Source organism: Maylandia zebra, linkage group LG15 (genome assembly GCF_041146795.1).
Source record: "Maylandia zebra isolate NMK-2024a linkage group LG15, Mzebra_GT3a, whole genome shotgun sequence".
In the NCBI taxonomy this organism is placed as follows: domain Eukaryota; kingdom Metazoa; phylum Chordata; class Actinopteri; order Cichliformes; family Cichlidae; genus Maylandia; species Maylandia zebra.
Window position 1 is genome coordinate 24,744,731 of NC_135181.1, and position 11,928 is coordinate 24,756,658.

An 11,928-nucleotide genomic window follows, 5' to 3' on the forward strand; every position below is an offset into this window, starting at 1 on the left:
ATTAGAAAAAAAAATTAGCATAATTGTTTTACATTAACACTGGAATATCTGTTATCTGTACAGCTCAGACTCTGCATTTCACTTAAATGCTGCCTTCTTACCCTGGCGCTGAAGGTTAAAGAGGGCCTCAATAATTTGTGATATTCTTCAAAGGAGACTTTATATCTGGTTTTTGACAAACCTACTGTTGCCGTACTGTTATATGTAATGCCTGAAAAATGAGACGTAGTCACAGGAGTCAGCACCACAAACAAGAACAAAAGCTGGTTAGATTCCAAAAAATAATGTAGACTATCTCCCTGACTTTGTAATTAAAAAAAACTATAGCAGTTTAAAGTCCCACAGTAGAGAGCAAATGCAATGCATCTGGGAAAAAAAATACTCACAGCGCTTCACTTGTTTCCCATTTTGTCATGTTATAGCCTTATTATCATAAAATAGATTAAATTCATTTTTCACCTTGTCATTATGAGGTACACACAACACCACATAATGACAAAGTGAAAGAAGTTTGCTTAAAATTCTGGCAAATTTATCGTATGTCGTGATATTCAAAACGTGCAATGGTCCCATTAACACTATGCATCACATAGCTGTGTGTGCATGTCAGGCCAACCAAGCCACGAAGTCCTAGAGATTGTCTGTAGACCTCTAAAATTGTAAAGAGGCACAATCTGGGGTAGGGTACGGAAAAAAAGTATTGAAGGTCCGAATGAGCACACCGACTCCCCCCATCCAACCTAATGGTGCTTGTGAGGTTCTGTAAAGAAGAATGGGAGAAACTGCCCAGAAATAGGTGAGCCAAGCATGTGGCACCATAGCCAAAAAGACTCAATGCACTTCAACAAAGTATTAAGCAAAGGCTATGAATACTTATGTACATGTCATATTTTTGTCTTTATTTTTAATAAAGAATAAAAAAACTTTGCAGAATTTTCAAGCAAATGTTTTCACTTTATCATTACGGGATATTCTGTGCACAATTTGGGGGAGAAAATGATGTTTTAATTGTATGTAAATAATGTAAATATTGTAATACACACTAATTTCACAAAAATATGAGCTTGGACACTGCCTCGAATAAAACTCTACACCTGGAAATGCTGAAACTCAGAAGTTAGAACTACTTAAAACAATATATGAAATACATGCATACATAACATAACAAAAAGTAAAGAAATAAGCTGTAAATTGTCACTTCTGATCTGTACAACCAATCTTTTGGTATTTCAAGTTAACATTTATAAATAAAATCTGAATTACCTGTGAGGTATTCAGTCACATGAGCCACAACTGTTACGTCCTCAGCGTTTCCCTCGTAGTACATCATTTTGGAATCATTTCTCATTTGGAAATAATCAGGAGCATCAAATGTGAAGCTTTCAGTACCATCAATCTGATGAAAAGGAACACTGTTAATGTGTTAAATCTATGATGGTTAAGTTTAAATAAACTGTATATTCTCAAATGTTGTAATCAGGACAGGAGTTCTTCAGTCAAAAATGATTTAATCAATATAAAGAGAAGGTAATTAGTAATCTTAAGCGTGATATATTACATATATCATGCATGTTGCATTATTAGTTTACGAGACAGTATAAATGTATGTTTATACTACATTTAGAGATATTTTTCACTGTGTAGAAAACTTAATATTTAGAAAAAATGTAATTAAAAATGCTTTCAGTCTGTAATTTTATTTTAATAGTTTAAATAAAGAAAATAAACAAGTTCAGATAGTGGGAGAGCCTATAATGATAACTGTACAGCTGAATATTAAAGGAATAATTACACAATGATTCCACTGACATACGAACCTCTCTGTCCTCATAGTAAAACTCGACAGTACCGTGAACGTGATAAATGAACGTCATATTCAGGTGTCCCTGAACGGACTTCCCGTAAGTGTACCTGTGGATGGAAAGATCATAAATAATCCTGAGGAGCAACTTCATTCACACACAAACTGGATCAAAGCCAAGTCTCACTTTGCTGTGATGGAGCCCTCCAGAGGGTCCTCACGGTAAATGACATCCGGAGCATCGATCAAAACCTCAAACTTTGGCAGCACTGCAACCAAAAGATACACACACATGTTGGATATTCATATCTTGTGGGGACATCTAATTGACATAATGCTTTCCCGAGCTGCTTACCCTAATGAAATACGAATGCCTAACCCTAACCCAATTGTAACCCTGTTACTAAAACCACATTTTGAGTCTCAAAAATGCCTTCAAACTTGTGGGGACCAGGAGTTTGGTCCCCATAAGGACTGTTGGTCCCCACAAGTATAGTAAACTTCCTATTTTGGTCCCCACAAAGATATGAATACACACTCACACACACAAAATTAATATGTGTTTTTATTCTTCAAAAGGAGGAAGCTGTTCATGTAATGCTGGATAGAGAAAACATCCATACCATATTGAGCCACAGTGAAGTACTTCACACTTGAAATGTCCTGCAACACACAGAGGATCTTTATAACATCATCTCTCTTTGTTCTTTTTATAAGGAAAATCTATTCCTTCATTCTTTCACTCAGTCTGACTTTAACTGGTGTGTATAAATGTTACAGCCACAGAAGTCCCCTTCACATTCACAGCACGAGTTGTGAGTTACTGAAACTTAAGAGTTTTTTTTATGAAAGGGACTCTTGCCTGTGCTGCTATTTATCCATTCAATTGTTCCGATGGAATCTGCCCTGTTACAGAGTTATCCACTGCAGAGAGGTCCGATTACTCTCGTCTTTAATCACGCAAGATCAAATACATTTAAAAAACGCAGCAGTGATTTCTCTGACCAGAAATCACGCACAAATATCAAATAAAAATATCCAAGAACCAAAAAATATTTAGATTTTGTACTTTTGCTTGTCTCCAAAACAAAGGGTTAGGGTCACCAGTGATGAGAAGGTTAGTATAAATCAAAACTACGAGTAAATCAGGTACGAGCAACACTGACATACTCTTTGAAGCAAAGATGAATAAGTTAAAGGAAATGATTCCATATGTTTTTAAATGTCTTAATATATCTTGTTAGGGAATCAGCCTTATATTTTAATGCAAACCTGGAGATGTGGAGGTGAGACATTTTTCATACTGTGCATTAATTATAGGTTTCCTGTCAAACAGATTAGTGCCACTGACCGCATGAATGTCTTTGCACAAAAGATCTGACTTTGGCAGAAGCAATCAGTGGTCAGGTGGATTAGATTGAATTATCAGAGGCCTGTCCAGCTTAATTACCCTGCAGAGGTTCACCTGCTAAAGGACTTACTTTGACTGTAGCGATGATGGTCCACTGACCCAGAGGAGGGTTTTCAGACAGCTGAAACTCTTTGGACACAACGCCAAGGACGCTGTCTGCAGCCAGCCACTGCCTGAGCAGGTTTCCCCTCGGATCCTGGACCAAGAAAAAACATGCTGATCAGACGATTTTCAGAATTTCAGTTTGTGCTTTGAAAAACGTCCAGCAAGTTTACAGGCAAGTGACTGATTTAGCCACCAGTGCTGACGAATGCTAGTGAATGCTAGTGCAAAGTTCATGGCTGGAAATTCATTAATTAAAATGATGCTGATATGAATATGAAGCATGTGTAATAGAATTAACTCATAATCCAATCAACCAGACGCAGAAGTTGTCCAAGTAAAACTCCCCTGAGATCTTTTAAAAATAGTCTCTGATCTTGCCCTCTTGTCCTCTCTTTCTTCCATGGTTTTGGTACAATAACATCATTCTTACCCTGATGATGATGTCCACGGGGCTGATGAAGGGCTTCCCATCAGAGTGAATGGAAACAACTCTGATCTTCACCGCCTGCCCAGGTAAGTACATTACTTTGTCTGTTTGAATGAAGGTGGCGATATCTTCAACATCCAAGTGGAGCTTTGTGAAGCTGGAGAAAACCTGGACTTCTCCTCTGTGACCTTTGACCTCCAGTATGTAGGCCTCCCAGTGATTGGGCTCGCTGTCACTAATCTGCAAGAATTCAACATGGAAGGAAATTCATCAACACTTAAATGACAAACAGTCACATTATCATCTTAACAAATTTAATCTGGCATACAGAAAGAGCAGGTTTTGAAAACGCTCCAAGTTTAAAGTTTAAAGTTTCTCGGGTGTAATCTGAACCGTGGAGGACTGAGAGCTCGCCTGTGGTCCAGATGAGAGAATTAGCCAAAATCTGCTCAACATCCATTTGAATTTTACCTGATGGTGTCTGTTTGTGCTCTACAGAATCAGAGTTAAGCCTCTCCTCGCCGACCTGCTCTCAGAACAGAAAACTGGCCTTTGTTCTGGGCTCTGAACTTTTACCAGGAAGCTGCTTTTAGGGGCCACAAGGGGGCATCAAAACCCACAATTTCAGCTATGATTTTAAAGCTGAACTGTAAAATATCCTGTTTTCAAAAAGTAGTCCAAAGTGTTATTGTTTATTTTCTAATGATTGTGTGTCATATTTAAAAAGAAATAAGGCACTTATTAGCATAGTGGGACATAGTAAACAAGTACAGTAAGTGCAAACAAAAAATAAAACTGACTTGAATTGTAGAAAGCTCAGACTGACTTTACAAAGACTGACCTTTGTATTTGTTACAGAGGAATTTCTTACTTACAGGCGGCAAAGTCAGCAGTGTGGTTGAACCTTTAGAAAGAGAATTTCACAGTGAGATTAGAGCTATAATTAATTAATTGTAAATTAATTGTTAGTGGCAGATACTTACCCCCTTCAACTTTAACAGATTGTGAGGCCATTGTTAGGTTTCCACGAACAATGTGAGCAGATACAGTGACCGGTGAAGGGATCAGGATGGTGACTGATATAGATGTTGGGATTCCATGTTGGAGGGCTTTGGGAGCAAGGAGCAGGTAGGAGGGCTGAGGGTGGGGGCTGAGGAAAAAACCCATAATATATAAATATATTTGTTTACACCCAAAAAAACCATCATTAAGAATAACAAGTTGGTGTAGAAAACCTGAAAGGGCGAATGGAAACAGAAACCTTCCCCACTGTGAACATTTATTATTTTATTGGAACTAATTTATTATAAAAATATGTACTTACATTAGTTTAAATCTATATCTTTTAATCAACTTGTGCAAAAATGACTGTAAGGCAATAAAACATGTTTGTAAAAATAATGAAAAATCAGCTTAGATTCAATGAATTTTTAACACCACTCCTGCAGTTTTGAACTGACTTTTTATTTTCTAAAATGTAGGAAAATATATTTAAAAACTGTAGATACACAGATGAGCAGAAGAGGAAAAACACTCATGAAGAAGCAGTTTAAACTGTCCAGGTGAGTCCTGTAGTTCAGCCTGTGTGCTTACCCGTTTGTGGTTTTCTGGGCGGCGGTGAGAACGATGAGGCTGAAAATGCCCCACACCTGGAGACGCTCCATTTGTATCAATGAAATTCACTCCAGAGAGCTTCTCTCAGTACTGAAAGCAGGTAATATCAGTTTTTGCCTTCATACCTGCAGACAGTAACCACACCCACCTCCTACTTCTCATCATCATCATCATCCGATATCACCTGAAGAATTGAACCAGGATCGGTTTACCTGAATCCCACTGGGAGGCTTTTATTTCTTGTGCTCTGATTCAGGTCATAATGAGAGTAGAAACACATAAACAGGCAAATATTGACAGCAACAGTAGTACAGCATACCTCTCCTGTATATATATTTTTGTATCACCAGGGGCATCTAGTATCTGAACAGAGTCAACCCAAGACCAATGATTGGACAATTAGTTCACTACAGTTGTACCTGGAGGAAGGATTGTCGTCTCCTCTCCAGAAAAAACTGGCAGAACTGATCATCAGGTTTTACATTCTGGGAACCAGACCTGTAAGTGATCACAAAGTTAAAGCAGGTGAAGAAGAAAGCCCACCTGGTGTGTCTAGTGTTCAGTCATTTGGTGGCTTTGAGTTGAGCGAGGTTTATGTTTTTTGTTTCTGACCAAATTATTAATGGATCCTCGGCTCCCTCAAGCCAGCGTTTCTGCTCTTTGAGCTCCAGTTTCCAACAGTTTCCAGTCACTGTTGTCAGTGTTGCATTTAGCTGGGGAGAGACATGAGAAGCAGGAAAAAGGATGCATTTGCTCTCCTTTGTACTGAGATTAACTTGTGCAAATTTTAACCACGTGAAAAAAAATTACTCATAACCATCTCACAGACATAACATTATGTACAGCTACTTTCATTATCATTTTTTTTACTCTTTTTCTCCAATTGATCTGCGTTAAGTTCAGTAATAACTTCTTACAGTAATAAGTCCTACCACTAATTAATCTTTCAATCTTAAATATGATCAACCTCTCTCTAATAATTGGCTATGTACCACAGGCCTTCAAGCTAGCAGTAGTTAAACCGTTACTTAAACAGTCATCACTTGATCCAGAACTCTTAGGTAATTATAAGACAATCTCCAAACTTCCTTTTTGCTTAAAAATTCTTGATTGTCATTTATTATCTTACTAATATCATTTTAAATTATTGGATGTAACCTTAAAGCAAGGTTTAAATCAAGCCTGATGTTGTCACACACATTAAGGAATTAATCGCACTCTTATTAATTTAACACTGATATGAGATCAGTACTCGGTATCAGCAGATATCTTAAGCCAGAATATCTGTCAGAACTGGAAAAAGTTGCATTGAAGCAGCTTGTTGAGTCTCAGATGATGGCTGTGTAGCACTTTGATCTGCTTTTTAAATGAGAAATACAAATGATCTGACTTGGCTTGTTTCTCAATTACTGATCAGACTAAATAAATAAGGAATACAATGGTGTGAAAAAGTGTTTGCCCAGTGCAAAAACAAACACTTTATCCTGAAAAAGAAGGAAATTTGAACAACAGACAGAACTGGAGAAGACTCTTGATTAAGAGGTGAAATGTTTTCACAGAAACTGGCCAGTTGTCACAAAAAACTGTTTTTCCTAGGAAAAGGTCTAATGTTTTGCTTACCATCAAACTTGGATGATTCACTGATCATTGGCACAAATTCCAATTGTAATGGGAATCAGACACAGTGACTGAATTCCCACCAATAAGGGAACAAGTGGAGGTTTCTACACAAAGATCCTTTCTTACTGAACTGCAGCTCTCACACTTTAAGTTTTTGACACGGCCATGTGATCTTGCAGGGCTGCCGTGGTCCTTATGAAGATAGTACAAGAGTTCACATTCATTACAACTACAGGCCTCACTTAGTGAAAGTCAGTGTTCATGACTCCACCATAACATGGCCATAAAATGGCCTGCATGGCAGAGCTTCAAGATAAAAACCACTGCCACACACACACACACACACACACACACACACACACACACACACACACACACACACACACATATATACTGTATATATATATATAGAATAGGAAATCAGGAAGGGAGCAAACACTTTTCACACCATTGTATTTGGAAACTATAGGACTGAGAGATGGCTGTGACCAAATCAGCAGCTGTCCAAGTCTCCATGTGACTCTTGTTGTTATAGTAACAGCTGTGAAAGCTTTACCGATCTGGACTCTGTCAGGGTTGATGTCAAACACACTGATGCGCCCAACACTCCAGGAGCCATTGACCAGCAGCACGATGTTGGCTTTTGCTGTTGTATTACACTGAGCACATGCAAGAAGACAGTGGTGTTGGAAGGAGTCGAGGTTAGCGAGACACCTGATGCACAACAGATACCTGACATGAGGGCCTGTTTGGTCTTATTTGGACTGTTTATGGGTGAGAAAAGTGAGAAAAAGTGAAAGGAAATGCATCAGGAGGAGAGACAAGTGAGGAGTAGGAGTACATCACAACAACTCGCCCACTCACAGGAAGTGTGAGAGCTGTGGTTCAGTAAGAAAGGATCTTTGTGTAGGAACCTCCACTTGTTTCCTGATTGGTGGGGAGTCAGTCACTGTATCTGCTTCCCACTAAAACAGGAACATCTGCCAGGATCACCGCGTCATCAGGAGTCTGATGAGAAGCATAACATGAGACTTTTTCCTAGGAAAAAGTGTAAGTGTAAACAGAGCTCTTTGACACACTACAGTAAAGGGAAATATCCACTTTCGCATGACTAAAGACCCCTTTATCCAGCATCCAGCAAGATATCCCATATGGAAAAGAAATAGTAAAAACTTATTAAAGACTTGCATAAGATGTGGCCTACTTCATATAGTGAATCATATAAGGCTTATATGATTAACTCATGAAAGTGGCCACTTTCTCATTACTTTCATATATTGTTTTAGTAAGTATCCAAAACATGCAAGTTTCATTTATATAATTTTTCAAGGGATCTTACATCTGTTTTCACTCTTGTATGCTTTTCGCAGTTTTCACAGTTTCACACAAGACAGATACAAACTTTACGAGATTTATATATATGTTTTCCATATGGGATGCATTTATGGTGATACCAGTAAAGCTAAGTGCTGGCGTGGCTGCTTCCAAATGGGTAATTATGTGACACATGAGTTAATCAGTTGGTCAATTTCTAGACGTTAATCGACACTTCAGAACATTTTACTATGTTCTGCATGACACTCCAAATGACTCCAAATGAGAAGACAGAGGTGAGGGAACTCGAGCCATGCATTCCTAAATAATGTCTCTGTGAGGAGAAAATTGTTTAGAAGATAAAGAAACTCACAACTCAGATATCTATTTTTTACATGCGCATGGGCGGTCACGGTCCGATCTGCACTGCACCAAGTGTGCACAACAGATGTGACACAGGGAAACCGCCCAGGGCTTTCAGAGCATCCTTTATTTATACTTCAAATGAGCTTTCAAGGAAGTAGGAGTGGCATGTTCAGAATACAAAAACATTTCCATAAAAGGAGAAAACTGTTCACTTGTCTGCTGAAACAGGAGGTAGCTTGGTATGTATAGAAATTCAGACATTCCCATAAAAGGAGAGAGAGACCGTTAGCTTGTCTGTTAACACAGGAGGTAGTATCATATGTCACCGCATTCTTCTACACATATGGCTTCACTCTCTTTTCCTGTGGTGGTTCCAATTCACAAGCTCTTCTTCCTTTAAATGAAGCTACAACTAAACGAGACTTCAATGCTCACGTGGGTAACGACAGCGAGACCTGGAGGGGCGTGATTGGGAGGAACGGCCTCCCTGATCTGAACCCGAGCGGTGCTCTGTTATTGGACTTCTGTGCTAATCACAGTTTGGCCATAACGAACACCCTGTTCAAACATAAGAGTGTCCATAAGTGCACGTGGCACCAGGACGCTCTAGGCCGTAGGTCGATGATCGATTTTGTAATCGTATCAGCAGACCTGCGACCATATGTTCTGGACACTCGGGTAAAGAGAGGGGCTGAGCTGTCAACTGATCACCACCTGGTGGTGAGTTGGATCAGGTGGCGGGGGAAGACGCTGGACAGACCTGGTGCACCTAAACGCGTAGTGAGGGTGTGCTGGGAACGTCTAGCAGAGGCCCCAGTCCGCGAGATCTTCAACGCACACCTCCGGCAGAGCTTCAACAGCATTCCGAGGGAGACTGGGGACATTGAGTCCGAATGGACCATGTTCAGCGTCTCCATTGCCGAAGCTGCTGCATTGAGCTGCGGCCGCAAGGTGGTTGGTGCCTGCCGTGGTGGTAATCCCCGAACAAAATGGTGGACACCAGAGGTGAAGGGAGCCACTAGGCTGAAGAAGGAGTCCTATCGGGCTTGGTTAGCCCGTGGGACTCCGGAGGCAGCCGACAGGTATCGACAGGCCAAGCGGAATGCGGCTCGGGCAGTGGCTGAAGCAAAAACTCGGGTGTGGGAGGAGTTCGGAGAGGCCATGGAAAAAGACTTTCGGACTGCCTCGAAGAGATTCTGGCAAACCGTCAGACGTCTCAGGAGGGGAAAGCGGTGCTCTACCTGCACTGTGTATAGTGCTGGCGGAGCGCTGCTGACGTCGACTGAGAAAATTGTCAGGCGGTGGAAGGAATACTTCAAGGACCTCCTTAATCCCACTGACACGTCTTCCGAGGAGGAAGCAGAGTCTGGGGATGAGGGGAATGACCCGCCAATTTCCGGGGGCGAGGTCACTGAGGCAGTTAAACAACTCCTTGGTGGCAGAGCCCCTGGTGTTGATGAGGTCCGCCCCGAGTTCCTGAAGGCTCTGGACGTTGTAGGGCTGTCCTGGTTGACACGCCTCTGCAATGTTGCGTGGAGATCAGGGGCAGTACCTGTGGACTGGCAGACCGGGGTGGTGGTCCCCATCTTTAAGAAAGGGGACCGGAGGGTGTGTTCCAACTACAGGGGGATCACACTCCTCAGCCTCCCTGGGAAAGTCTATGCCAGGGTTCTGGAAAGGAGAGTTCGTCCGTTAGTCGAACCTCGGATACAGGAGGAACAATGCGGTTTTCGTCCTGGTCGCGGAACACTGGACCAGCTCTTTATCCTCTCCAGGATACTTGAGGGTGCATGGGAGTTTGCCCAACCAGTCTACATGTGTTTTGTGGACTTGGAGAAGGCATTCGACCGTGTCCCTCGGGGTGTCCTGTGGGAGGTGTTGCGGGAATATGGGGTGTCTGGCCCATTGCTACGGGCCATTTGATCCCTATACAACCGTTGCAAGAGCTTGGTTCGCATTGCCGGCAATAAGTCGGACTCGTTCCCGGTGGGTGATGGGCTCCGCCAGGGCTGCCCTTTGTCTCCGGTTCTGTTCATAATTTTTATGGACAGGATTTCTAGGCGCAGCCAAGTGGCGGAGGGCTTTCACTTTGGTGGCCTCAGAATCTCATCTCTGATTTTTGCAGATGATGTGGTTCTGTTGGCTTCATCGGGTGAGGGCCTCCAGCTCGCACTGGAACGGTTCGCAGCCGAGTGTGAAGCAGCGGGAATGAGGATCAGCACCTCCAAATCTGAGGCCATGGTTCTCAGCCGGAAAAGGGTGGAGTGCCCACTCCGGGTCGGGGATGAGTTCCTGCCCCAAGTGGAGGAGTTCAAGTATCTCGGGGTCTTGTTCGCGAGTGATGGGAGAAGGGAGCCGGAGATCGACAGACGGATTGGGGCTGCAGCTGCAGTAAGGCGGACGCTGCACCGGTCCGTCGTGGTGAAGAGGGAGCTGAGTGTAAAAGCGAAGCTCTCAATTTACCGGTCGATCTACGTCCCTACCCTCACCTATGGCCACGAGCTGTGGGTAGTGACCGAAAGAACGAGATCGCGGATACAAGCGGCAGAAATGAGCTTCCTCCGAAGGGTGGCTGGCCTCTCCCTTAGAGATAGGGTGAGAAGTTCGGCCATCCGGAAGGGGCTCAGAGTAGAGCAGCTGCTGCTCCACATCGAAAGGAGCCAGCTGAGGTGGTTCGGGCATCTGACAAGGATGCCCCCTGGGCGCCTCCTGGGTGAGGTGTTCCAGGCATGTCCCACCGGGAGGAGGCCCCGGGGCAGACCCAGGACACGCTGGAGAGATTATATCTCTCGGCTGGCCTGGGAACGCCTTGGTATTCCCCCAGATAAGCTGGAGGAGGTGGCTGGGGAGAGGGAGGTCTGGGCCTCTTTGCTTAGGCTGCTGCCCCCGCGACCCGGCCCCGGACAAAGCGGATGAGGATGGATGGATGGATGGATATACTCAAATTAAACTGTTATATTTCAAGACCATGGACAGCGAACATGGTTTTCACTGTGATCTCCAACATGACTGTTTTTAAAGGTGGAACTACACAGTTTCAGCTACACTTCGACAATACATAAGATGTCACGGAGATCGTGCATTGCACTTGTCAGATTAGGCTCATCACACTGAAATGAATTGACTGCGCTTTTTAAACACACCTGAAAAACTAACCACACCTATCAACGCTATTGTGCGGATTGTACTCACACACTAATTTAGTTGGAAACAGCAGCTCAGTTTTGTGGACTCACACATTTTACCTTTATCCACCAACAGTCAGCCATT

The 11,928-nt window shown here is 42.5% G+C and overlaps 1 protein-coding gene across 4 annotated transcripts in view; it reads right to left on the reverse strand.

Moving 5' to 3' along the window:
* cd109 (CD109 molecule) overlaps positions 1-5,584 on the reverse strand; it is a 46,626-nt gene extending 41,042 nt beyond the window's left edge. For 2 of the 4 annotated variants that reach the window (XM_076874178.1, XM_004561125.3), the window contains exons 1-10: positions 5,338-5,583; positions 4,728-4,894; positions 4,620-4,648; positions 3,748-3,984; positions 3,283-3,408; positions 2,425-2,464; positions 1,989-2,070; positions 1,818-1,911; positions 1,264-1,396; positions 102-211 (exon numbers count right to left, since the gene is read on the reverse strand). In XM_076874178.1, the coding sequence (XP_076730293.1) occupies positions 102-211; positions 1,264-1,396; positions 1,818-1,911; positions 1,989-2,070; positions 2,425-2,464; positions 3,283-3,408; positions 3,748-3,984; positions 4,620-4,648; positions 4,728-4,894; positions 5,338-5,408 (1,089 nt within the window). In that variant the 5' untranslated portion in view covers positions 5,409-5,583. Of the gene's footprint in view, positions 1-101; positions 212-1,263; positions 1,397-1,817; positions 1,912-1,988; positions 2,071-2,424; positions 2,465-3,073; positions 3,180-3,282; positions 3,409-3,747; positions 3,985-4,619; positions 4,649-4,727; positions 4,895-5,337 lie in introns of those variants that run through there. The other 2 variants (XM_076874179.1, XM_076874180.1) reach the window with 2 other exon arrangements.
* Between the last annotated feature and the right edge of the window lie 6,344 nt (positions 5,585-11,928).